Here is a 26789-nt window from a genome sequence, read left to right as displayed (position 1 = left end):
CCTGGGACAGAGGCAGTCTGGGGGTCAGGGAGTCCCGCTGTAAGAATAATCCGCTTTATTGTGCATCACCAGCCGGTCATCCACGAAGTAGAAGCTGTCAGACTGCGTTTCGTATGGGTGACGGATCATCTCGCTGACTGCAAGAGAGGCCGGGTCAGACCAGGCAAAGGTCAGGAGCTTGAGCCAGGTCAATAAAGAGGCTTCAGGACTAGGGTAGAATAGTGGCAGGGATACACTGAATGTCCCCACAGAGCACCCCAGCCTCTTGGAGCCTCAGTTTCCCTACAGGAGACATGGGAATTGTGACCAGGGCATTTGGTGTCACCAAGCACAAAAGAGACTCAGAGTGAGAGGAAAAGGGAGGTCAGTCCATATGCACCCCAACCCCTGTCAGCTTGGTCCACACACCACCCCACACTCTCAAGGCTCTGCCCCACGCACTTAGCTCCTCTGAGAGTTGGGGGAAATCATAGATGTGCTCGCAGGTGTTCTTGCTGCTGGGGATGCAGAAGCCAAAGTGGAAATCGAAAGTTTTGAGTAGCTGGTTGCGGAAGTAGTGCCTCTCGATCATGCGGAAATTGTTGACAGGCTTGTCTCCCACTGTGAACTCTACCCTGAGAGACACAAGGGGGCAGGCTCAGGACAGACCACCCTTCAGAGAGGCTCAGGAAGGGCTCACTCCCATCCTCACCCTCGCCCCAGCCCAGTGACTCACGTGGCTCCCACCTGCTTCAGGCGGAGGAAGGCAGGTGTGAACTGGTAGCGGACAAAGCGCCCAGCATTGGGGTCCAGGTCCCGCCGGTTGATGGGCAACCGCTCTGCAATGCACCCCAGGTGGAGCTCAGTGGGCTTAAGGCTGGGGCCCTTTGCCCACCCTAATGCCACCCCAGGGCCCTATTTGTCTGTATGTTTTAAAATCTCCTTTAGGAGATTCTGATGTATAACAAGGGTCCAGAACCACTGGCTGAAGGGTCCTTTCAGAAGATTCTAGGTCATCAGGTCACCAGTTTCTACTGTGGCTCCCAGGGACACAGGGACTGAAGTCTAGGGTCCCTGGGACTGCTGTTTCCAGGGAAAACTGCAGGGGAAAGGTCAGCAGGGACCAAAGGGGCAGGGCTGTTTTCCAAAGATGTCTGACTCCAGAGACAGATGGGAAGGAAAAGGGGATCCAACCTCAGGCAGAAGTCTACTTGCTTTGAGACCCCCCAAGAATTCTGGGGTCCAAACCCCAGCTCTGCTCTGACTCCTTTGTGACCTGAAGATACATACTCTGAGCAACCTCCCACCCTTATGGTCCACCCAGCCCACTCACCTGAGGCTGGGGGCTTTTTTATTTCAAATAGGACGGTGCCTGAGTCCATGTCCCGAATCTTGAACCTGATGAAATCGATCTTATAGATATTCTCCTCAGGGGAACACAGGTAGTCTACGGAAGAGAAGCGACTAAGTAAGGCAGGAACCCACCCAAAAGCCCTCTCTACCAAGTCACCTTTGGGGGACCCCAGACTAGTTACCACTTTCTCTGATCCAAAGACTATTGCCCTGACCTATAGAAAAAAAGAACTGAGACCCTGCCCAGGGGAACCCCCACAGAGTGGGAGAGACACAGCTCCGCCATTGTGATTTAACAGCTGAATCCTAGTGATGTCTGGGGTCAGTGAGGGTCAGGGCAGGGAAGGGTAGAGGACCAGTCCACCTCCCCCACACCTCCCTCCCATCCTGGAGTCCTTATTCCAGCCTCTGCTCTACCAGTGTTGGCCGGAGCTTTGGAATAAATGGGTCTCCAATCTAACGTGGATCCCCCAGCACAAATGGGAAGACCTTGCTCTGAAGGGATGTCACAGCTCAGCCATGGGAGAGACACAGTCCTCTGGGGGACCCCCACCCCCACTCGCAGCTACCCCTGACACTATATGTAGATGTCAGTAAAGGACTGATCTTGAGGGGACTTTCCCCGACATGGGTGGTGCTGGGGCAGATGAACAATCCCTTCCCCAACTGCCTTCACCATGTACCCCCCAGCCCCCACCTCTCCCCATAAGCAGCTTAGCCCAAACTCTGCTAAATCAAGCCCAAGTCTCCAATACTGGCAGGGAAAGGGCCAACTTTGCTCACCCTCTGTTGACCTCCACATGGGAGGAAATCTTATCAAACAGAGGGAGCCCCCTTTAGAGATCCTCTAAGCAGCCTGCTCCCCACCCTCAAAGCTAGGCCAGGAAGACGGCGTGGCAGGTGTAGCAAGGGGTGTGGAAGAGGGTAAGGGGAGTGGGCAGGGCCCAGAAGGGAACCAGGAGCAATGGTGGGCCCTGCTGAGGGAGCTGGGGAATACTCCAGGCAAGCTCTGACCTTCACTGGAAGTGTTCAGGAGGCCCTGGCCACACTAGGGGTGTACCAGGTGGGGGTGGGGGTGAGGGGTGTCAGAGCTTTTAGCCTGAACAGCATCACATCCGCCCCTGGTAGCCCAGAGAGTACCGGAAATCACCCTCAGGCCCCTGGGCCACCTCCTATTCCTCTGGGGCAGGAAGAGGAAGTGAATGTAAAGTCATTCTCTCTTTCCCAGCTCTGCCTCTTCCCCAAACCTAGAGTAGCTTCCTCCAGGAAGCCCTCCAGGGCAGCCATCTGTCACTTTGGGGCCCAGCATGGATTACACAGGGAGGGACCTGAGCCACCACTGTCCAGGAGGAGAGAGGAAGGGAATGGAAGTCGGCAGTCCCTATCTCCATCCTTTGCATTATCGTCACAGAAATCCGTTGTCCAAGGATAAAGGCGGCAAAGGGCAGAAGGAGAGAGGGTGGCAGAGCTAGGAAGACGATGCTAGTTACCCAGCTTTCAGCCTCTTCTTCCCCACTCTTTAACTTCCAGGGTCTCTCCACTCACTTGTTGTATCTTGCAGTCTGACTTCAGTCTCTCCTACTGCAAACTCAATCTATCAACTTCTCAGGGACTAGGTCTGAGTCCAAGGTCAAGCCAGAACAAGGGAGCAGAGTGGCTGAAGGCTTAAGGCACAAAATGTTTTCCTTCTGCCACAAATAGTTTCCTAAGCTGGATTTAGGGCCCACTAATCCAGGAACAGCAAACCTCAGACCTGTATGATTTGGGTCCAAGGAGACCAAGCAGGGGGTACTAGGATAAAGAGTGCTGGAAAACTGAGTTGAGTTCTGCAGGGGACATAAAATAACCAAACCAAACCCACTGCTGTGAAGTGTGACTCTTAACAAACCCTATGTTGTTGTTAAGTGCTGTCGAGTCAGTTCTGACCCATAGCGACCCTGTATAGGGTTTCCGAGGAGCCACTGGTGAGCTTGAACCGCTGACCTTGTGGTTCTAACCAACTTTGCAGTCCAGCGTATTAACCCACAGTGCCACACCACACCAGGATTCCTATAGGACAGAGTGAATGCTCCACTGGGTTTCTGAGGCTGTATGTCTTTACAGAAGCAAGCTGACTCATCTTTCTTCCTCTGAGCAAACAGTGAATTCAAACTGCCCACCTTTCAGTTAGTCGCCCAATGCCTAACCCACTGTACCACCAGGGATCTTCTGCAGAAGAAAGGGCTCCCATAAAGCCCCTTCCACTACTCACAGATGCCCCATCTCTACGGGTCATGAATTTCCTCCACACCAGGAGAAACATGTGGCATGTAGGCTGAGAGCCCCCTGTAGTTACCATTGTTGTTGTTAAGTGCGTTGAGTCAGTTCTGACCCACAGCGATCCTCTTAGGGTTTCTGAGGAGTGTCTGGTGAGTTTCAGCTGCTGACCTTGTGATTCAAACCGACCTTGCGGTCCAATGCTTATTCTACAACGCCACACCAGGACCATAGTTACCCATAACTCAGATCACCTTGAGCTCCTGACATCCTATAAGAAAGTTCTGCCCCAGAGCTAAGCTGAATCCTAAATATTGCTGTTGCCAGCTACAGTCCAAGTGGCTCCAACATCAGCCTGGCCCAGGACCCCTCCCTCTACCAGTGCCTGCTTAGGCAAGAGAGCTCAGTCCTCCAGGGACCCAGTCAAGAATGGCTGTTGTCTGCCTGGCTTGGAGAGGAGGGAGGAGCTGGATCCCCAAGGACCTAGGTGCACAGGCCCAGGCCTGCCATTGTGATCCCCTCCACATCTCTGTCTGCAAGCCCCAGGCTTGGTTGATCCTGTCCCTGACCCTCACAGAAAGAGCCTCAACAGCTGCTCTCACAGAGGGTGGTAGAGCAGAGCTGGTAATGAGAAAAACTACGGTAGAGAACCACTGAAGCCCCCAGATGCCTCTCATTCTTCCAGGTTCAGCCATCTCCTCTACCATGAAGTTCCTCATCCTCGTCCTTTTCCCATGGTAACCCCCTGAATGCCCAGTTGTCTGCCTCCAACCATGAGCAGTCTGTAGTTCCCTCAGTGCTACTAATAAAGGGTCCTATTTACAGAACACAGTGGGTCAGGCCATTGTGTGAAGCCAGAGGATTCATTTGATCATTACAAGAACCCTATGATGTAGGTGGTATTAGCCCCATTTTAGAGATGAAGAAACATGTTCAGAGAGGTAAAGTTACTTGCCCAAGGTCACACAGCCAACTACATGACAAAGCTGGGATTCAAACCCAGCCAGTCTAGCTCAGAACCTCTTAACCACAATGATATTGATGAGAGTTCTGCAGCAGAAAAAGGGCAGACTCGGGTCCAGACTTGAGGGCATTAACCCACTCACTGGCAGGACCCAGAACCAACCCACTGAAGCTTCCTGCTCAGTTTCTTTCCTGGAGAGGGGGATGGAAAATGGCCCCAGTGTTCCTAGGATCGGGGTGGGTGGGTAATTCAGGGTGACCCCAGTAGTCTTGAGGCCACCTAAGCAGCTTAGTCTTTATCTGGCCTCCAGGGACGGGGGCTGAGGACAGACTGCACTTGACTTCATCTGTGCAAAGGGCTCTGAGGACTCCACAGTTGCAGTTGCTGTCTGTCCCACCTTCAACAGGGAATGAACCCTCCCCCAAATAATACATCTCTAAAAGAAGATAAGGGATACACTGGGTGGCCAAGAAGAGAGGGGGCATGGAGATCTCAGGCTTCCAGGCATGAATGAGAGAGGAGTAAACGTAGGGGAGGGGATTCAGAGATGGAAGGGGAGGGGAGTGGGGGGAAAGGCGGAAAGAGGGGCTCCCCCCGCTCCTGGACTCCGCATTTATGGAGGGGCCCTCCCCGCTCTCGTTCCTCGCCCGTGCTCACCGCCTGTGATCTGCTGTAGCCCCAGCACGTCCTCCGGCCTGATCTGCTGCTTGCTCTGCAAGGGCCCTGGCCTGGGCCGTGGGCCGGCCTCAGGTTCTGACTCGGACCCAGATTCGGATTCTGCTTGCGACTTTGGCTCCAGATTGGGCTCCACGCTCCGGCCCGAGGCCCCTAGAGCGGGCTCCACCCCCGTCCCAGCACCGCCACCACCCTTCTTCACCTTCATGGCCTCGCGGGCCGCGGCTCGTCTGCTGCCGCCACCCACTGCTGCCTGCGCTGGCTTGAGCCGGGGGAAGAGGGAAGCGTCCACAGCCCCACCCCCAGTCGGGGCCCCAGGTACCGCTCCGCCCTCAGTCCTCTTGGCTCCTCCTCTGGGGTGGGTCTGGTTCTGACCCCGCCTACCCAGCAGGGTCCACCAGGGCTCTTATCTCAGCTAAGGTGAGGGCTGTCCCTGGGCATCATTCATTTCCCATTTGATATTTTAAGGGGGTCTTGCCTACCTCTCCTCTGCTGCGCTCCAGTCAGCCCCTAGAGTCATCAAGGGAGTTCCAGCTTCAGGCTCTTTGCCTGGACAAGGCTCTCCCCTTGTCCTTCTGGTCTGACCTTAAATGTCAAAAGCCCTCCTTCACATCCAATCTGAAGTACACCCCTCAGTCTCAATCATTAACTGGTCAGCCCATTTTTCTATTTGCTCAGTCTCTTTTCCTTCAAAGATCAGTTAAGTTCAAAGCAGACTCTATTCCCTGTAATGCCCCAACACCTGGTAGGAGTCCCTTGCAGCCAACGCTGAATAAATAACTTTTCCTTTTCTGAAGTGATGAATGAGTTCATATCTGACAGCTTTCACTGGGTACAAGCTATTCTCTCAGACTCCTTGCTAAAATGCAGAGGTAACTGTAAATAGCCTTGCTGAGCAACCCAGAACACTCAGAGGGGCAACAATCTAGATACCGTACAAGTCAGGCTGCTGCTAACCTTAAGGTCGGCGGTTTGAAACTACCAGTGGTTCTGTGGGAGAAAGCAGCAGCTTTCTGCTCCCGCAAAGGAAACCCTGTGAAAGGTCACTGTGAGTTGGAACCAACTCCATGGCACACCACCACCACCACCAGCCACCAAAGGGCCTTACAGGAGAAATGACATAGGGGCAGGAAGGGCACATGGCCAGGAAGACAGACACCAGAAAACTCTTACTTACTTGTAAATGAGGAGAGAATTAAGAGTATGATCATACTTCAGATCATATTTAATTCATGTTCAGAAAATGTTTATTGAGAGCCAGACATTTTCACATGCTTTATCACATTTAATCTTCACAACAACTTTGTATCATTTTAACAAACGAGGGAGCTCACCAGATAATAAGTTCAGAAGCAAGGAATTCAGGCCTGTTTGATTCAAAGTCCAGAAGTTTCTGTACTGTACCCCACTGCCCAAGTTTCTGCCATATACACAGCACCAGGTCTTGAGCTACTGCCTTCTGGACTCCTGTCTGGCTGTACCTAACAGGTGTAGCCAGTCCAGAAAGAGAGGAGTAAAGGAAGAGCCCCAAAGGGGACCTACGCCTGGCCTCTTCCAGCTAAACAGTGTTGGGGCTTTCCCTGATGGGTCATGGAGGAGCGGCAGGATCCCACCAGGTCTTTCCCTCATACTGCCTCCTCAGTCATAAGACGAGTGTACTACAGTGAGAAACAGGGTAGATGTACAAGCTGTCCCTACCTCAGAGGGAGGTAGTCAGGGCCTTCAAGTTCAAGCCAGTTAAGTACACCCAGATGATGCCACCCTCTGAGGTTCCTGGGAGTATGAGGGGAAAGGCAAGAAGGCCTGAGCCAGGAAATAGAAAGATGAACCCATCTTGGAGAGTTGTACTTGGATGCTGGAAAGGCAACAGAGGAGGCCAGAAAAGTCATTCCCAGCAGGCCCCATTTATGTGCCTCTCAGTGTAACCTCTCCTATCCCGGCCTAAAAGGAAGGGTCCCTACTGAGACACTGCTGCCCTGCTCAGTCTGTCTTCTCAGGCTTCTTCCAGGACTTGTGGGTCTCCCTAAAGATCTTGACCAGGGATAGGAGAATGGGCACAGCCACAGGCAAGAAGAGTGGGATGTAGATGGCAAACTTCTGGTCATCAGGAAAATAGAGGAGGTGGAGGAGTGAGGGGTCAAAAAAGGCACGCTCTGAGGATGTCACAGCTTCCTGACTGGCAAGGAAGGCAGAGGCCAGGTGTCCAGTGGCTAATTCCTCTGCGGCCTTCTGGACTGCAGCTACTGCCCTGTATACCTAGGAAGGGAAGACAGGGTTAAAAGTTGCACACTATGTACTAATAAGTCCTATGGAGGCATGGTGGAGAGGGGACTGAACCTTAATGCGTCTTCTGCCCACCAGGATGTTTGCCTGGATAAATGGAGGGCTGTGGGCATGTTTACCAGTATAAAAGGACTGTGGGGGCATGTTTTCTTAGAATCTACTTGAAAGTTGACACTCCCATTTGGACTCCTGGGGGCATTCAAGGATGGCATGCCCACACATATCTGAGGATGCCTCTCTGGTCTCATCACACACAGCATGACCCTTGCCGACCTATCTATACAATTCAAGGCCACAGAATCCAGTCCCTGCCCACATACCTCAGATGCCACGTTGTCCTTGATGACAATGTTGCTGATCTTGCCCAGAAGCTGGGCCAGGGAGGTGAGCGTGGTGGTGGCCGTGGCCAGGTTTTCCACTGACCGAGCCCACAGCAGTCGGTCCAGCTCCCAGCTCATTAGCCCTTCACTCTTAGGCCCTGCAAGCAGGCATTTTGGAGGCAGCTGGGGCTGGGCTATCCCAAAGAGTACCCTGTAGGAATAGCCAAGTTAAGATCAAGGTGGCTGAGATCAGAAGGTGGGAGAAGGTAGAAAAGATCCAGAACCACAAGGGTCATAAGGAAGTATGTTAGGGTCTTGAAGAGTGAATGGCACACCAAGCAATACAGAGCCCTAAACCTCACTTCTCTAGTGTGTTTCAACTTTCATCTGTTTCTATAAAGGACAACCAAGATCTTGTTGGAAGAAAGGTTCCATGGCTAAAAACTTCTGGTAACACCAACTACCATGGATTGAATTGTGCCCCACTCCAGAATGTGTCAACTTGGCTAGGACATGATTTCCAGTATTGTGTGGTTGTGTTCAATTTTGTGATCTGATGCAACTATCCTCAATTCTGCAATGTGTTGTAAATCCTGACCTCTAGCTGTGGGTTAAAGCGCCAGACTGCAAAGCCATTTGAACTGCAAGGTCGGCGGTTCAAGCTCACCAGTCACTCCTTGTAAACCCTATACAGGGTCGCTATGGGTCGGAACCAACTTGACAGCACTTAACAAAAACAACAACATCAGCATTAGGTCTTATTAATAAGGATCAGGTTGTGTTTATTATGTTAATGAGGCACGATTAGGTGGGATGCAATACCATTACTCTGGTCATAAGCCTGATCTACTGTAATGAGAATTTCCCTGGGGTGTGGCCTGCATGCCGTTTTGTCTCACAAGAAATGAAATTAGAGAGAAGCAAGCAGAGATGGCAAGAACTCAGTACCACTAAGAAAGAAGACCTGTAGCAGAGCATGTCCTTTGGACTTCGGGGCCCCTGTGCTAAGAACCTCCTAGATCCTGAGGAACAATGATGACAAGACACATAGAGACCTCCAAGTAACAAGGGGCTGACAGAGACTGAAAGGAGATAAGGACCTTCCCCAGAGCCAATAAGAAAGAAAGCTTTTCCCTAGAGGTGGCACCCTGAGTTTGGATTTGTAGCCTCCCAAACTGAGAGAGAACAAACTTCTGCTTGTTAAAGCCATTTACTTGTGGTATTTCTGTTACAGGAGCACTAGGTAACTATGACACCAACTTAGTTTGGTCCCTTCATCCTTTCTTATTTTCTCACTGAACAAATGGAGCTAGCAGAATTTAGGAGCTAAGGGACGATCCAGGACCACGTTTAACAAAATGACATGCATACCGTGCCTCCCTCATCCTGCACTCGTGCCAAACATTGCTAACGCATCAGAAGAATACTCTTTTCTGATCAGACAAGACATAGGCTTATAGAATCCTCAACATAGGACTTTGGACAGCTACTCTCAATCAATCAGTTAGCATAGGAATAAATAGCTATTAAGCACAACTAATCGTGCCTCACAAACTTGACATGCGTGCCTATCTTTCTTAAAATGGGTTTTCTGAGCAACCAGTCCTACTAAGGAAAAGAATTAAGCAACTCTTGGCTTCCCGGTAACTTTAGGCATAGCCCAGGTGTCTCTGGCAATCATCCTGATTGCAAATCCCCTCTAGAGCCCAGGAGGCTGTGATCAGACTCTCAGCAGCCATGCCTCCAAATGGAACACCCAGGGCCTTACCGCAACTGAGCCAGGAACACCTCCATCACCCGCACCATGTCCACTTCGACTCTCACCGGCAACCCCGAGGCATTGTAGGCTTTGGGGTCAACATTGTATACCTGAAACGGGGAAGAAAGATGCCACAACATCACATCAGCACTGTGCATTGCTCTTCCCTAGGCACTTGGGAGATCCCTCTGGACAAAAGGAAAACATAGTCTCTGCTCTTTAGAAGCTATAAACCTGATGGCATGGTTAATACAATTTGAGTAAATATTCAGCTGCTAACTGAAAAGTTGCAGTTCAAATCCACCAGTGGCTCCATGGGTGACTTACAGCCTAGGAATCCTATGGACTAGCTCTAGTCTGTCCTATAGGGTCTCTATGAGAAGGCACACAACTATTATGAATTTACAAAAATTACCTCAATTATTCCCTTATAAGTCCTGTAAAATACAGTTTTCAAGTCTCATGTTAAGAGTTCTCACCCATGAGAAACTCCTAAAAAGGGAGGCAAAGTTCCCAACTTTGCAAGGCTCCCCCACAAACAGAGACAAGATCTAAAGGTGCACACACAAAACAGTCCTAAATCAGTGCAAACTGCTAAGTGCAAAAGGGTCAAGTTGACCAGCAGCACTGACAGACGGAAGCATGAGTGGTGCTGGCAGAGGAGCAGCGTGAGCACGCAGCACCCTTGTCTCTTTTGTGCCTGCCCCGCCCGGAGGCTGAGCCACAGAGGACACCAGAAGCAACAGAAAAAAACAGTCTCAGGGAACATCTGTCTGTCCTTGAAGCTAGGGCTCTGCAGTTTCATTATTACCATAATGCCACCCCAGCGGGGACTGTGGAAGGCGTTGGTAGCCACTGGAGCCCCGTCCTTGTCCTGAATGTAGAGGGGGGAATGGGCAAGCTCAGGCACATAAAGTAAGAAGTTGAGCACAGGGTAGAGGGAAGCAGCACCGGAGCCTGTAGAAGAGAGAAGGAAGGTAGAACACAAAACACACCAAGCCCAGAGCTTGACTCCATGCCAGTCTCTGCCCTGCTGATAAACGGCGCTGGGTTTCCTCAACTGATAATCTCTAGGATACCCTCTAGTCTTGGGTTTCTAAGGTGCAGGACCTCCCAGTATTCTCCCAAGATGTGCCACATGGATAGAGTACAGTCCAGAGACCCAAAATACCCCTGAAATCTTCCTTCTTTTAAAAGACCCTCTTGGTCACCGACACATACTTCCCACATTATTATATAATTAGTCTTAAGAATAAGCATAAATCTGACCTCATGCCAGTTCCTTGCTTAATATTGTCAAAGGTTGCCCATTAATATCAAACTTTATAAGATGATCCTTTTTGTATAATCTGGTCCCTGCTGCTTGTCTTGCCTTGCCAGCTTCATCAGTCCAGTCACACTAAACTATTCTGAGCTCTCTACACTTCTGCATCTAAGCTCAGAGCTCCCTGCATCTGAAACACCCTTCTTTGAAGAAGGCATTTGCCAAGGCCTCAAGTGTTGCCCTTTCATACTCCCTGGTCTACACTGGTCTACCTCTGGTGCCTGAAATGTCACAGTCAGTTTTATACTCCCTTTGGTTTGCCTGAATTACAATTCTTGGTTACACCTAACCTCTCTAGGCTCTACTCCAAAAATGAAAAACTAATCCTGGCTTCATGGTTCCTCAACCTCAATCAACAGAACTGGAAACTCCATGTAATTATGCTGGTGTCTGGTTTTCCTAGATGCCTTCAGGGAAGGAGCTGCAGGCTATCTATTTGTAAAAAGTGCTGGGAATCATACCTAATAATTTATGGATATGAGGGGTGGAGATATCAACAGAGCATTATGAAAAAGAGACTTTCATCATCAGCACTTCCCTGACCCCCTCAGAGCCACCCAACCTGGAAGCTCTCACTACATACAACCCTCTTCCAACTCCAGGCTGAGTCCTTAAGAGTCCCTCCCTGGCCTGCAAAAAGGCCTTCAAATTCAGAGCTCACCCAGCCGTGACTCCACAGGATTGATGACGTGAGGGAGGCTGTGAGTAGCCAGGTAGTAACTGGAGGAAGCTGGGTCAAAGCGTGGATTGACTCCCAAGACTGCATAGTAGAGGATCTATGGAGCAAAGGCAGATGGTTATTTTGCTTATTGAGTTATATACTTGGTCAAAAAAAAAAAAGATTTGAGGTGATTTAAAAAGATAAAATTAACACAAGGCAAAATATAAGAAACTAAATCAGGCCTGAGAGAAAATAAATGCAGGGAAAAAAACCTAGTGAGTCAAGGGCAAAGTCAATACATTCTAGATACATACTTTGAAAAGCTCTGGTAACGTAGTGGTTATGAATCAGGCTATGAACCACCAAGGTCAGCAGTTCGAAACTACCAGCTGTTCCATGGGAGAAAGATGAGGCTTTCTGCTCCCGTAAAGATTTACAGCCTTGGAAACCCTGTACAGGGTCGTTATGAGTCGGAACTGACTCGGCGGCACATAACAACAACTTTGAAAAGCACATATTTCACCAAGCTTCCTACCAGCCTAACAAAAAGTAGCATAACTCAGTGTCCACAAAGGAAAGTCAAGCCAGCTATCCAGAAGTAAGCACTCCACTACCATTACTTGATAATATTTCTCCCACGTTTCACTAAAAGGACACTGTGTGCTATAAACAGCAAGATTCTTTGTTACCTTTATTGTAACTTCCTTACCATTATTTCAGGAAGCTTTAAAAAAATATATCACTCCTAGTGACTAACTTTTCAGTCTAGGAGCGGAGGTCCCTAGGACCATCAATGGAGAAGAGCGGAGAGTGGGACCCTACCCAGAGAAGCAGTGATGCCTGAGATGGAGGCAGAGACAATGACATGGAGAGATGGAATGGCTTGGGACTTGAGGTCTAGATAGGTAGATGGGCTGTGTGCTGACGACCGGGGGGAGGGGAAAGGGTGGGCAGGCTTGCAGGGTATCCCCTTTTGTTGGTTGATGATGCATGGAAGGGATTGTAACCGTGGCAATGAAATGATATACGATAGATAGAATGAATGTAAAACTAATGTTCTCCTATGTAAACTATCACATAATTCACAATGAAACATTTATATAATATATATATATATATATCACTCCTAAAGAGTAGCTGATGATGTAATACCTAGGTACAGATGGTTCTAGAGAGAGTAATAAGGAAACTGGCTAGTTAGCAAGTAGTGATGGAACTCCTACTACAAGTTGGGCATTAAAGAGGGAAAATGAAGACACTAGAACCTGCCTTCAAGACACACACACACACACAGATACACACAAGCATCTTCCCTCATGATGCTCACATACGTAGGAAATGCCTAGCAAATCAGCAAGCTCCAAGAGATGGCAACAGAAACTATACTTGTAAACACTACATATTTATAGAGACTTTGGGGGAGAAAAAAAATGGTGCAGCCAGAAGAAAAACTCCTGAACTTGCACCCAATCTCACCTGAGAGTCCACGGAGAAGTTGCCAGCAGCACTGAGGGCACTCAGGAAGGGCTGCACATAGCGCTCAACAGCCCCCTCAATGTCCCAGTGGACATCATGGGACTTGGGGTCTGGGTTGAGTAAACTGAAGGTGATCTCATAACCTAGAGAACAAGACTCAAGGAAGTCAGAAGGCTCCTGCGGCTCAAGGCAGAGGCGGCCTGTGCTCCTGCCTGAGGTGAACTTGTTTCTTTCTGGAGTAGTGTTGACTGCCAACATAGAACCAAAGGGAGGATAAAACTAATGCTTTAAGAACAAGTTGAAATCAGAGAATAAAAAAAGATGTTGTGTGTAGATTCCCCTTCTGTCCCACTGCTATACATAGTTCATTTCCCGCTTCCTTCCCATAGCAAAGTCTGATCACCTTACCCAAGCTGGACTTGAGAGGCCGCCTCTTATCAGAGCTCCACTTGTCCTCTGGAAGGTGGTCAGCCAGGGCAGCAGCCAGCACATCCTCAGTCAAAGACATGGCTTGGGCTACTTGGATTATGCGACGGCCAATGATGTTAAAGGCCTCCCGGTGTAATAGCCCCCGTACAACTGCTGTCCTCTTGGGCCCAATATAGCTTATCATGTCCTATGAGAGAAGAGCAAGAGACAGGATGCCCATGGCTCAAAACTCAGGGAAGAAAGCAGAAAAGCATTCTGGATCCTGTCTTTAAGAATCTGGCCTTTTGTCACTACGGAACAGACAGACGCAGCATCTCTTTAGATTGATGTTGTTGTCAAGTGCTTCTGACTCATAGCCACTCTTCTGACTCACAGCCACTCTGTAGGGTTTCTAAGGAGTAATTGGTGGGTTTGAACCACCGACCTGGTGGTTGGCAGTCCAGTGCTTATCCTACAGTGTCACACCAGGACTCCCTTTAGACTGACAGTGGGTTATTAACTTGGCATTTCTGAGCTATGGGTATATATGAGTATCTTCAAGACAGATCTCTTCTGTTCCTAGTAGACATGAATATTTAAAAACTGACATATGGCAAAAAGGCAAGTGAGTACAAGTATGTTCACAGCAACACTGTTTCTAATAATAATAATAATAAAGGAAACAAACCAAATGTCCATCAACAAAAAAATGGATATATTGTGATATATAATGAATAATATACAATGAAACACTAGACAAAAGTGAAAATTAAAGCATTGTGGCAGTGTGGGTTAATGGATTGTACTGCAATGTTAGTTTGAACGGCAGCATCTGTGGTTCAAGCTCACCAGCTGCTCCTTGGAAACCCTATACAGGGTCGTTATGAGTCGGAACCGACTTGACAGTACTTAACAACAACACACCTATTATGGATGATTCCCTCAAACAAAGCTGAACTAAACAAATCACAGAAGAACAAATACTGTATCATGTTGTTGTTGTGAAGTGCCGTGGAGTCGGTTCCGACTCATTGTGACCCTGCACAGGGTTTCCGAGGCTGTAAATCTTTACGGGAGCAGAAAGCCTCATCTTTCTCCCGCGGAATGGCTGGTAGCTTCAAACTGCCAACCTTGAGGTTAGCAGCCTGATTCGTAACCACTACGCTCAGAGCTTCTTGTACTGTATTATACCATCTATATAAAACTCAAAAACATGTCAAATTATATATGCTGTTTAGAGATGCAGTGTAAGTGATAAAATACTATAGAAAATGATACAATGTGGTCCCCTTGTTGGGCTGAAAGGGAGTGGAGAACGTCCAGGAGTAGCAAGGGGCTCTAACTACATTGCTAACACCTGTACTGCCGGTATTATCATCACAACTCACTCAAACCAAATTCCCTATTACTCCAACTTTGTCACTGGCGCTTTTACACATGGGCTTGCCCTTGGGTTTAGAAAGATGCAGAGTCATGATTTGGAGTTTTCCGTAATGAATTGAAGAAATGAGAATTCGCTGGAAGGATGAGGCAAGGCTGCAGCCTCTCTGCATACCCTACCTGAGGAAGAAGAGAGGAGTGTTCAGAGATCACGTACACAGTCAGGGAGCCCTCCAGTGGCTCCTGTGGCTCAGCTAGCATGGCTTCTGCCTCTAGGGACAAGAGCAGGTAGTGTAGCAGAAGGAAAAACACCATCCCGTCTCCCTGTGGCCCACTATAGAGTCTCAAAGCCACCCCTCTACCTCCCATTCACACCCAGCTGACATTTTGGGAAGGCTTAACTGAACTACTTGACCACTCTGGCTCTCAGTGATCCAAGATGAAACACAAGGTACCTCATTCCCAGCACTCCCAGAGAGACTCTGGAGGTAAAGCAAGGTATGAACACTATACACTCAAGAGATCCGAAGGATGGAATGGGTTAAATGGCATGATTGCCTCTTCTATACCTTGTACAGTGCTCAGTGACAGGGCCTCCTCCTCGTGGTCCAGAGCCCTCCGGTACGCCTTCTGGAAACGGCATTTGATTTTCATTTTGTCTAGGAGCGAAAGGAAAAAGTATAATCGGAAGGGTAAGTCTCAGATCTCTGCCCACCCCACCTCCCACAAGCCCTAACACTGCCCAGTGCCTGAACAGTAAGATGACTGTTTACAGAGAAAGATCAAGAAGCTTCAGTCAATGCTAATGATTTCTGCTTGAATGATATAAAAAACACAGCCCCTACTTCTTCCACCTGCCCCAGGTCCTGCCTTTCTGCCTATTCTTATTAACTGCTGTCGAGTCGGTTTCTACTCTGAATAGGGTTTCTGAGGAGTGACTGGTGGTTTTGAACCACCAACCTTGCGGTTAGCAGGCCAGTGTTTATTCTACAGTGTCACACTATAGTATCCTCCAAGTGGAAAATCTACTACTATAATTATTATATGAATGGTCTCAAGTGCTACCCGTGCTCCAAAATAATTAGCAAGTTCAATGAAATCCCTAATTAAAAGTGCATACTTAATGACAAAATAATAAATAGAGTTCCATTAAAATCAGTAAAAAAAAAACAAGAATGCCTGCTATCTCCTCCATCAATATTTTCTATTACTCAACATTGTGCTTTCTGAAGATCCTAACAAATGAAATGTTTCTGTTGTCAGGTGTCATCAACTGGGTTCTGACTCATAGCAATCCTATGCACAACAGAACAAAACACTGCCAGGTAATGAGTGAAGAAAAAAATGGCCATTTAAAAAAACAATATAGTTATTTTCCTATGAAGAGTGGCATAAAATGTGGAACAAAACTCAAAATTATTTTAAAATAAAACAAAACAGGTTTACTGGTCAGAAAGAAAGTGGAGTAAGCTGAGACTATGGCCCTCAATCACCCTTCAGGTCTGGAAAGGAACTCACTCTTGTGGCCCAACTTTCAGCCAAGCAGTAGATAGCTTTATAGGGAAGGTCAACACTAGTAAGATATGCTCACCATGGAACAGTCAATCATTCAAAATCAAAAGGGCAACATTTACCTAAGGACAAAGTTGAGAAGGGACGGGAACATGTGTGGAATGGAAACAGGAGCCTCAGGGAGGAAGCCGGATAACTGTTGTTACATGAAGTAGCTTGCAATCATTGAGATGAAACAGTGTGTAACTTGTTGAATGTAACACTGATGATCTTGTCTGTAAACCTTCATTCAATTCACAATAGAAGTTTTTTTTAAAAAAGAAGAAAAAAAAAGACCTCTAGAGCAAAGATGTCACTTTTGAGGACTAAGGTGTACCTGACCCAAGCCAAGGTATTTTTAATTGCCTCATATGCATATTAAAACTGGACAATGAGTAAGAAAGACTGAAGAATTGATGCCCTTGAATTATGGAGTTAGTGAAGAATATTAAATATATCATGACTCGCCAGAAGAACAAACAAATCTGTCTCAGAAGTACTGCCAGAATGCTCCTTAGCAAAGATGGTGAGACTCTGTCTCGTGTACTTTGGACATGTTATCAGGAAGTATCAGCTCCTGGAGGACATCACAATTGGTAAAGCAGAGAGTCAGCATAAAAAAGAGGAAGATGCTCAACAACATGGATTGACATAGTGGCTGCAACAATGTACTCAAACACAGTAACAATTGTGAGGATGATGCAGGACCAGAAAGCATTTCATTCTGTTGTACATAGATAGCACTGCCATGAGTCAGAAGCAATTCAAAGGCACCTAACAACAACAAATGAAATAGATTCCAGCATTAATGGATGTTAAAACCATCAGATTAAAGGTTGACAGTGAACTTTAAAATACAGAGATCAGGTTCAACTGAACTCACCAAATAATCTTGGCTCCACCAAAAGTGAAACAACACTAAAATCCAAACCCACTGCAGTTGAGCTGAAGCCGATTTATGGTGACCCAACAGGACACAATAGAACAGCCCCCAGAGGTTTACTGATGAAGATCAAAGAACACAGCCTTCGGTATGGGTTGCATCTCAATGTCAGAAAAACAAAAATCCTCACCACTGGACCAATAAACAACATTCTTGTCAACGGAGAAAAGATTGAAGTTGTCAAGGACTTCATTCTTCTCGGATCAACTATCAACACTCGTGGAAGCAGTAGTCAAGAGATCAGACGACGTATTGCATTAGGCAAATCTGCTGCACAGGAACTTTTTACAGTGTTGAAGAGCAGAGATGTCAGCTTGAGGACTAAGGTGCGACTGACTCAAGCCATGGTATTTTCAATAACCTCATATGGATGTGAAAGCTGGACAGTGAATAAGGAAGACTGTAGAAGAATTGATGCCTTTGAGTTGTGGTGTTGGAGGAGAATATTGAAAGTGCCATGGGCTGCCAAAAGAACCAATAGATCTATTTTGGAAGAAGTGCAGCCAGAGTGCTCCTTGGAGGCCAGGATGGCTAAGCTTCATCTCTCATACTTTGTGGACATATTGTCAGGAGAGAACAGTTGCTGAAGAAGGATGTCATGCTGGGTAAGATGGAGGGTCAGAAACAAGAAGAAGACCCCCAACGAGATGGAACGGCCAGGTGGCATCATTGATGGTGTCAAGTGTGGCAGCAGTGGTGGGGTTGGCCCAGGATTGGACATTGTTTCATTCTGCTGTGCATGGGGTCGCTATGAGTCGGTTCTGACTCGATGGCACTTGACAACAACAACAACAACAATCTTTATAGAAGCAGCCTCAGTTTTCTCCTGCTGATTGGCTGGTGGATTCAAACCACCAACCTTTCAGTAGCTACTGAGCGCTTTACTCACTGCTCCACCAGAGCTTTCACAGATATGCAAGAGCTTCAAAAACTTTGTGGAAAAAGAGATGAAAAGATAATGGAATTTTTCTACTCATTTTTTGAAGCCCCCTTTGTATTCCCACTCATTCTTTAAATATCTGGCTTTAAAATTCTGCATTTCTTTCCTGCTAGTCAAATGTTGTTGCTAAGTGCCATGGAGTCAGATCTGACTCATAAGGACCTTGTACAGGGTTTCCAAGGAGCAGCTGGTGGGTTTAAACTGCCAACTTTGTGGTTCACAGTGCTGATCCACAGCATCACACCATAAGTCTGCTAATCAAATATTCTTTCTTAAATGCTATCCCTGGTTGTTGTGTACTTCTCTAATTTCTTTACTTAAGTGTCTTTGTCTTCTATCTATGAACTTCTTGAAACCATTTAAAATTTTCCTCATCCCCCAATTCCTGACACCTAACAGCACCTACTGTTATTTGTATCGACACTGTATAATGTTTCCAAGGAGCGGCTGGTGAGTTTGAACCGCTAACCTTGTGATTCAAACTGACCTTGCAGCCCAGTGCTTTATAGTCTTTAACGTCAAACTGAATAGGACCCGTATTCAAATCCAGTTTGATTTCAAAACCTGTGCTCTTGCCACTACATTCCATTCCCTCCCCTATTCCCTCATGAGCATCAACTACTGCCAGTAAGCTAGCAGACTATTTTGAGTAAAATCGCCACTTTAATATCTTATAGTGAATTTAGTATTGTTTTCTAGTTAAACAAGCTCTCTTGTTAGAGAGAGCTTTTAATAGCAAGTTTGTACCTTAATGGGACACCAAGGTTCCTACTATCCAACCCATCTCTGAACTGAGCTCAGAACACAGGGGTAGTCCTGGAGACCCAGGAACTCACATTTCAGCGGGATCTCTCTCTCGTGCACAACTGTGAAAGGCAATTTCTCCTGGTCATCCAGAGGCACTGACTCCCGACTAAACACGACAGTGACTGGCACCATGAGCCGCAGCTGCGGGAAAGGAAGGCAGGGCTATCTGCAGCGCCCCCACCTGGCCGGTGGGCTGTCCCCTGCTCCTCCCCAACGGAGTCTCACCTGCAGGGCATTCAGCCCACTGATCTGGGAGTAGGGCAATGGGGCCCGGTAGGTCTCCGTGGTCTTCCACCAGAGTGGCAGCCCCAGCACGATGGCCACAGCAGCGAAGAAGAGGGCGGAGCGTTTTCCCCGGATCACCTCTAGGGACATGGGAGACTGAGGAGTTGGGGCCCAGCTCGCAGGCCCGCCCCAGCCCCGACGTTAAGAGAGACCCAGCAACCGGTGCCCAGGGCCCTCGACCCGCGATCCTAGGGTTCGCCGCCCAAGGGGCCTCAAGTTTGAAGGGACTCTGAGGCGATCCCTGCCACCAAATCTGCGGGATGACCATCCCCAATCCCGCAATCCTCCCTCGGGATCCACTAGACCCAAACCACCATCCACATCCCCCCGCACCTATATCTGTAGCTGCGGCCCCCGTGGCCGCCATGCTCCCTTCCGGCTGTTCCCGGCGCCGGGGGCGGAGCTTCTTGAGGCTCCTCCAATCAGAATCCCGTAAGGGGACGGGACTAAGACCGCAGCCTGTGACGGGTAGCGCCATTGACAAGTAGCACTCCAGACTGGAAGCTAATGTCGGTGGGGTGGCCGGGGTTCCGCCTGGTTCCTCTTGGGAATTTAAAGGTAGGCGTCCTGGGGTGGCGCTGCGGTTACTGCGCTGGATTGCAAGGTGGGTTTGAACCGCAAAGTTGGCGGTTCACGTTTACCAGCTGCTCCTCGGAAACCCTATGCAGGATCGCTGAGTCGGAAACGACTCGCCGGCCTTAACTAGATTGGGGAGGGGCGCTTGCGGGGCTGTGCTGCTTCCAAGGCAATACTGGGGACCCATGATTATAACCTCCCCGCTTTTCTGTAGAACACATTCCCAACTCCAGGGGATAAGAAATTCTTATCTGCAAAAAATTTTTATTTTTATATTTAATAAAATTATCTGTAAATTGCGCAGTAGTTAAATACTATTAGGCGATCATGAACAAATTACTTTAAATCTATGAGCCTCAATTTTCTCATCTGTAAAACGGTGAGAACGTTGGTATAAAGAGCCTCAAAGTACTCAGATGTCAACTATTATCTTTGTTCATCATCCCCTCAGCCTCAAACAGGGCAAGTAGTAAGCTAACACATTTTAGCAAAAGTGGCTCACTCAGCACAATGTTTTAAATTCACTTAGAATTTCCAACTTGTGAAAATCTGGAAAATTCAGCCCAAGGGCCAGGTTCAGAAGGCAGTAAGTTATAGGAAAGAAGGAAGAATGTAAATGGAAAACTCAGGAAGTGGAATAAATAACATTCTGTTGTTAAGTACCTTGGAGTCAGTTCCAGACTCATAGTGACCCTGTATAGGATTTCTCTGGTAGCCTAATTGTTAGGAATCCGGATGCAAACCATATGGTCAGCACATCGAAACTACCAGCTGTTCCAAGGGAGAAAGAATGAGGCTTTCTGCTCCCTTTGTTGTTATGTGCCGTCGAGTTGGTTCCAACTCATAGTGACCCGGTACAGGGTTTCTGAGGCTGTAAATCTTTACGGGAGCAGAAAGCTTTCTCCCGTGGAACAGCTGGTAGTTTCGAACTGCTGACCTTGCGGCTCGCTGCCCGATTTGTAACCACTACGCTACCAGAGCTCCTTTACAGCCTCAGCAACCCTGTGCAGCGTCACTATGAGTCGGAATCGACTCCACAGCACATAACCACCAACCACTGGTGTACTTGAATCACGAACCCTCCAGTTCAAACCTATTTTGCAGTCCAGCACATTAAGTCTGGGGCTTCAAATCAATGGCACAACAGAATGTGTATGAAATGAATGGAAAAAATGATTTGCTCTGTACGCTTTCACCCAATTCACAATTTTTAATTTTTTTAAGTCCTGAAAATTCATAAGAACACAAACTTTGGATCCTGATCCCTTGGGCTCAAATCCTAATTTTACTTCACCTGAGTGATCCTGAACAAGTTAATTAACCTGGGTGGCAGTTTTCTCATATTAAAAGAGGGATAATAGTATTATTTTACAGGATTGTGGTATTAAATTGAGTCAGTGTATATAGAATGACTAAAACAGGGCCTGGCAGGAGTATGTAAAAAGTGTTATCTCAATGGTGGCCTGATGTAGCACTATAGGCAAAGCACTGGACTGCTATCCTCAAGGTCAGTGGTTCAAAGCTACCAGCTGCTCCTAGGAAACCCTATGCAGAGTCACTGAGTCAGAGTTGACTCAACAGCACTTAACATGTTGACTATCTTTGTTATTATAAGGTCAGGCCTACATTCCCACATTGCAACTTGAGTGGAGCATGGTCTCATCAGATCATATAGAATACAGCCACCATGTTCTCTCATCTCTCTGTTTTGCTGGTCTGTTCATATAGATTCTGGTGTTCCGCTTACCTCACACTCTAGCCAAGTGATCATAGTTTTGCATGAGACCCTCCCAAGTCTACCCTGGCCCAGACTCCCAAGCTGACTCCCTCTCTGCTTCCTCCTTCTCCAGACAGGAGTGGGCTATAGCACTTGGTAACCTCCTGGGTACCATGTTCAGTCTAGCAGTCTCTAGAGCCTTGGGGGTTTTCTCTTATAGTCCAGGTGCTCCTGCAGTAGCTTCTCCTTAGCTGAATATGTCAGACCCCTACAGGGCTCTACAGAGACTCACAGCTTGCTTCGTTTGTTTGGGGCCTTGCACACAATATGCCTTTAGTTGCTATGGCCTTGCCTCACTCCATTCTTCAGCAGCTACAGCCTAATGCCTCTAATGTGACAGTTCACAGAAGACTTGCAGCCCCTTCACACTGTTCTATAAGTATCACCAACCTGAGCTAGTGATGATGAGTGGGTTGTGCCTGCTGTCGCCCATAAACTTGAAGCCCAGTGAAATTCAAAACTCATCCTCTCTACCACAGTCTCAGGGCCCAGAGACAGAACCAGCAAAGATCAGAAACTGGCAGATAGCAATTCGAGGTGGAAAACAGACAGACAAAGTAGCATGTTTGCTACCATTTATTTTGCTCTATGGTATGTAATCAGGGTATGAATAAGGGCTGATGTCCTGCCCTCTGGTGCCAGAAGAGAGGACAGGCAAGAAGCAGAGTCCAAGGAGAAGCTACCCATCGTGAGGAAATTACAAATGGTACAGGGGCACAAGAAAACCCAGACATCCTGCTCTGACTCCTAGCAAGTCCTCCTGCCCTCGGTCATCAGGTGCTCCTTATCTTCCCATCTTATGGTCTCAGATCCAGCAATGGTAGAAGGGAAGGAAGGAGTGAAAAGGAAGAAAACTCAGCTCTGAATTGAGGCCCTCTGCTCTAGATGGCCATTTGGCCTGAGCTATAACTACAGGCAAAATTGGGTACAGGTGGCCAGATCAAGGGCCATGGTGTAGAGTGGGTGCTCAGTAAGCATGGTTGGCAACGTAGAGGGACTGTGCTGCCGCTCCTCCATCTTCACTGCCTTCATACTTCCCCTGGGCTGCAAGCCCGTTCACCTGTGCAAAGGAAGAGAGAGGAGAAAGGTATGTAAGGGACATCAGCTGGACACAGACTGAACCAGTTCATAGGTTCCAAACCTTTCCCAGGCCTCCTGCCCAGCTACACACACACAACCTGCTTATTACCACCTCTAACTCCCAACCTCAGCCCGCTTGATGAATTCTTCAGTGGCAGCCCCAGCATTGTCCTGCTGTCCTCGCCAGGCATTGAGTGCAGAGGCTTGTAGGGCACGCCCATAGGAGAAGGTGAGAGCCCAGGGCCGGGGAAGGGGACAGCGGTTGATGGCATTAAGGTTGAGCGATGCCTCCTCTTCACTCTGACCCCCAGACAGGAAAGTCACACCTAAGGGAGAGGAATGAAGACAGCTGATTGGTCATTATTTTCCCAAGGCAGGAGACCCTGGAAAGCTACAAGAACTTGATGATGGGTCTTAGGGAGAGAAGCAGGTTAGAAGTAGGCCAGTACCTGGAACAGCTGGGGGCACAGTACGGCGCAGGGCAGTGACAGTTGCCATGGCAATCTCCTCTGGGCTATACTTGATGGGACAGGCATGGCCAGGGGTCACCATATTGGGCTTCAGCAGGGTTCCCTCCAGGTAAACATGATGATCACTCAGGGCTTTGTACACAGCAGCCAGGACCTGGGAGTCAGAGGAGGTTTCTAAGGTTCTAGGTCCCTTACTGATTCACTTGTTGCTCTACACTCCACACTCCAGTCTGGGGGCTAGAGGAGAGTATCAATTGTATAGGCTTTAGACCTACAGGTCTGTTTTGGGACCAAGTAAAGAGTCCTTGGGAAAGTATATTGGGACCGAAGCCAGGGGCTATGGGGGACAGGCTGTTCCTGAGGTACATGTCTGTGCCCAGGTGTGAACTCACCTTCTCTGTAACATACTGGCAGCGTTTGAGGTCATGGTCTCCATCAGGCAAGATTTCAGGTTCCACAATAGGTACAATACCATTCTGCAGGTAAGAGCAGAGTGGCTTGGGAGGGACAGTAGGTAGGATGGGAGAAAGCCCTGTAACCCTCTCCCACCAGGTATAGGACACCCATCCTACCATCGTGCCCCACATATACACACCTGCTGGCAGATGCTGGCATAGCGGGCCAGCACGTTGGCATTTTCCAGAATGGCAAGTGCTGAGGGCGTGCGCTCGCTGATTTTCAGTACACAGCGCCACTTGGCGAAGTCGGCACCATCCTTCTTGTACTGGGCACAGCGTTCTGAGAGCCCATCCAACCCTGCAGGCACAGTGCCAGCTTCACCATCCTGCCCCTTCACCATTTCAGCACCCCTATGGTCCTGATGCCTATCCACCCTGTACCTTGAGTGGTGGTTTCTCCATCAGTCCCAGCTAGAGGTACCACACCCTTGTCAACCTGTAGGGGGCACACATGCAGAGAGCTGAACTCGTGCAGGAACCACTTTGCTACCCTCTCCTACACATATCCAACCCTTACCCAGGGTCAATGACTGCACCTTGATGCCCACGACAATACCCTTCTCCTGGATCGTACGGACAAAGGGGACGCCATTATCATTTTTCTGGTAGAGAGTCTCGTGGAAGAAGATGACACCTCCAATGCACTTCTTCACTCGGTTATCAGCACTGAACAGGACCTGGCGGTACAGCCGGCGGTTCTCCTCTGTGTTTTCTACCCCAATTTGGCTCAGCCGCTTGGCCATGCTACCTGAAAGCACACAAGGAGGGCAGCAAGGCCATCCCCCGGGCTCTCTGAACACCTATACCCACTTAGCCACAGGTTTCCACCTACCTACAGACTCATCCGCAGCTAGGATGCCTTTGCCTGGAGCCACAATGCGAAGGGTAATGTCAGACAACTCCTTCTTCTGCTCAGGAGAAAGCGCTGGGTACGAGTGGGCCATGGCAATGGTTCTCTGGAATCCAGACAAGATCCACTCACTACATCTTCTACTTCCTCTCCTGGCCAGATGGGCCAAATAGCCTGTCTCCCCAGCATGGGGCTTAGAATCCAACAGTACTTGGCATGGATCCTGGGAATCAAAATGGCACCAATCCCTTTGACAGTTAGCAGGCTGAGAGGCCCAGTTCCTACTTTCACTGGTGAGCACCCTTCTCAGCCCCAGGGAAAGATGCAGCGTGGGGATAAGTAGGACAGCAGCCATGAAGCTACAGGTCTTATGAAACTGCCCAATCGAGAATGCCAACGCTTTTTCTACTGAGTTCAATCCTTTCCTGAAGTTGGCATAAACTCTGGTCTTCTAACTTCTCTTTTTTCATTCTCAGCAGGGCCCCTAGGGACACTGCACTTACTTCCAAGACTTCAGAAGGAGGCAAAAGTGCACATCATTTCACCTGCTTCCCTCAGCTTCTGGGGCAAACGGTTGGAAGGAGGAGGCAGATAGGGAATAGAAGCGGTACAAATGACAGTCACAGGCTTCCATAACCTCTTATTTTCCAGACCTTAAACTGCCTTTGCCTTTCACCACCCTAGTGCCAGAGGCTGGCCTCTATGCACTGCATAAGTGTTGGGGGGGTGGGGAAGAGAGTCACTAGATCACCTAGGTTAGTATGGGAAGACTGGGGGCAATGACACCACCAGGTTATCCCCAGTGCCCAGAAGCACTTGCTCTGTGTGGAGGAAGGGATGGTTAATACGGAGCATTTCAACTTCCCAGAACTCAGACCTCAGAGAGGAGACAGGGCCAGAGAGTCTCAGGAAGAATGAGTTGTTGAGGCCACAAGAAAGGTAGAGACTCTAGGGAGGTGTTTTTAGGAGGTGTTTGTGAGACAGACTAGGTAGTCAGGGGAAAGAAAGGATCTAGAGTTGGGGGGTGCAGGGAGACACGCCACAGGAGGGCAAAGAGAAAGGGAGAAAAGCCCTAGCCTAGGAGGGAACAGACAAAAATTTAAATGGTCTTGGTGGTAGAGGCTAAGCTCAAGGAAAAAGTCTAGGAGGCAGAGGACTTGCAATTAAGAAAACTAAGGTCCCTGTTGGAAAACTAAGAGAACAGGGCAGAAGAAACCTAGAGAGGCAGAGTTATGGAGATTTAAGTCGGCAGGAAAGAGCAAGGATGTAAGGAGAGCACTGAAAAAGACACATCCAGGGGTCCCAGGGAGCAGGACAAGGAGGGCAAGAATAATCAGGGAGAGGAAGCGGAGATGCTGAGCGGCTCCCGCCTCTCCTCTCTCCCGGGGCCTCACCTGTGCGCAGCGAGTAAGCGGTGACAGCCACAGGAATGGTCAGGTCTAGTCTTCCACAGCTGCAGGTCCAGACCTGGCTCTGGTAAATAAGGCTGAGGATGCCGCAGAGCTACGTGACTCCCCCAGGGGGCGGGACCGGCAATTCCCACCCTGACCACACCCCCTCCCAGGACTGGTTCTGCAGCAAGACCACACCCATGGGGCGGGACGATGAGGTGGAGTGACCACCCTGTCAGGATCTCCAGGCAGTAATTCTCACACACACCCCTCCCCTGTGGAACTCTGCCACTAGGGCCTCAGAGCCAGGAAATGGGCTTGCCCTCATTTCTATCACAATCACTTTCCCACGTGCCAGGTGTTGTACTGGTTTTTGCAAATAAACCCAGTCCCAAGAAGAAGGAAGTCAACAGTTACAGCAGGTGGGGTAGGTGGGACAGAGGCACCAACAAAGTGTCAAGAGGTCTAGCAGGGAGTAATGAACTGAACTTTTGGTCCCCACCCCCTTTTTTCACCAGGGCCCACCCCCAGGAGGATGGGGGAAGTGGGAGAATGAGGCTTTCTGTTTCCCTAAGGCCTAGAGCCAGGGAACAAGCAGTCCAGTGCCCAGAGGATTTGGGCAGCAGAAGGAGGAGGAGGGGCAGGCAGTCATGGACGCAGAGGGGTGGAAAGTGGGGAGTACCCAGGTAGGGGGGCCAAGTTGCCCCTCTCCTAACCTCAGCCCGCTCCCACTCAGGAAATAAGACTTAGTGAGCTAAATCTTATTAACAAATATATTTACACTTTATTTAAATAGCTTTAAACAGAAGAGGCTCTATGCCAG

At 48.6% G+C, this 26789-nt stretch overlaps 3 protein-coding genes across 3 annotated transcripts; all 3 read right to left on the bottom strand.

Annotated features, from left to right (window-relative positions):
- Positions 1–24: 24 nt before the first annotated feature.
- Positions 25–5503, bottom strand: UNC119 (unc-119 homolog (C. elegans)). The gene is made up of 5 exons (XM_006874207.1): positions 5210–5503; positions 1313–1426; positions 716–818; positions 442–614; positions 25–137 (listed from the first exon to the last, which is right to left on the bottom strand). The coding sequence occupies exons 1-5, from the start codon at positions 5433–5435 to the stop codon at positions 25–27; spliced, it is 729 nt and encodes a 242-aa protein (XP_006874269.1). The 5' UTR covers positions 5436–5503.
- A 1704-nt stretch (positions 5504–7207) lies between these two features.
- Positions 7208–19731, bottom strand: PIGS (phosphatidylinositol glycan anchor biosynthesis, class S). The gene is made up of 12 exons (XM_006874206.1): positions 19698–19731; positions 19305–19444; positions 19109–19220; positions 15408–15497; positions 15019–15110; positions 13459–13666; positions 13051–13193; positions 11575–11689; positions 10401–10546; positions 9599–9699; positions 7831–8041; positions 7208–7483 (listed from the first exon to the last, which is right to left on the bottom strand). The coding sequence occupies exons 1-12, from the start codon at positions 19729–19731 to the stop codon at positions 7208–7210; spliced, it is 1668 nt and encodes a 555-aa protein (XP_006874268.1).
- A 2544-nt stretch (positions 19732–22275) lies between these two features.
- ALDOC (aldolase C, fructose-bisphosphate) lies at positions 22276–26131 on the bottom strand. The gene is made up of 9 exons (XM_006874205.1): positions 25970–26131; positions 24558–24681; positions 24262–24473; positions 24107–24161; positions 23863–24023; positions 23660–23743; positions 23247–23421; positions 22924–23123; positions 22276–22777 (listed from the first exon to the last, which is right to left on the bottom strand). The coding sequence occupies exons 2-9, from the start codon at positions 24667–24669 to the stop codon at positions 22685–22687; spliced, it is 1092 nt and encodes a 363-aa protein (XP_006874267.1). The 5' UTR covers positions 24670–24681; positions 25970–26131; the 3' UTR covers positions 22276–22684.
- Positions 26132–26789: the final 658 nt, after the last annotated feature.

The sequence above is a fragment of the Chrysochloris asiatica genome, unplaced genomic scaffold (genome assembly GCF_000296735.1).
Source record: "Chrysochloris asiatica unplaced genomic scaffold, ChrAsi1.0 scaffold00266, whole genome shotgun sequence".
Lineage (NCBI taxonomy): Eukaryota > Metazoa > Chordata > Mammalia > Afrosoricida > Chrysochloridae > Chrysochloris > Chrysochloris asiatica.
The sequence above is the reverse complement of the archived record's forward strand: the minus strand, read 5'-3'. Positions and strand labels throughout refer to the sequence as shown.

Excerpts from the sequence above, each read along its gene's own strand:
- UNC119 (XM_006874207.1), bottom strand. The coding sequence starts at position 5,435 with ATGAAGGTGAAGAAGGGTGGTGGCGGTGCTGGGACGGGGGTGGAGCCC. Across the intron at positions 1,427-5,209 it reads GCTACAGCAGATCACAGGCG|ACTACCTGTGTTCCCCTGAG; the intron begins GTGAGCACGGGC and ends TCTCTTCCGTAG. Across the intron at positions 138-441 it reads CCAACTCTCAGAGGAGCTAA|TCAGCGAGATGATCCGTCAC; the intron begins GTGCGTGGGGCA and ends CCTCTCTTGCAG.
- PIGS (XM_006874206.1), bottom strand. The coding sequence starts at position 19,731 with ATGGCGGCCACGGGGGCCGCAGCTACAGATATAG. Across the intron at positions 19,221-19,304 it reads GTGGGCTGAATGCCCTGCAG|CTGCGGCTCATGGTGCCAGT; the intron begins GTGAGACTCCGT and ends CCTTTCCCGCAG. Across the intron at positions 9,700-10,400 it reads CCCGCTGGGGTGGCATTATG|GTATACAATGTTGACCCCAA; the intron begins GTAATAATGAAA and ends TCCCCGTTTCAG.
- ALDOC (XM_006874205.1), bottom strand. The coding sequence starts at position 24,669 with ATGGCCCACTCGTACCCAGCGCTTTCTCCTGAGCAGAAGAAGGAGTTG. Across the intron at positions 24,024-24,106 it reads TGGAGAAACCACCACTCAAG|GGTTGGATGGGCTCTCAGAA; the intron begins GTACAGGGTGGA and ends CTGTGCCTGCAG. Across the intron at positions 22,778-22,923 it reads AATTCATCAAGCGGGCTGAG|GTGAACGGGCTTGCAGCCCA; the intron begins GTTGGGAGTTAG and ends TCCTTTGCACAG.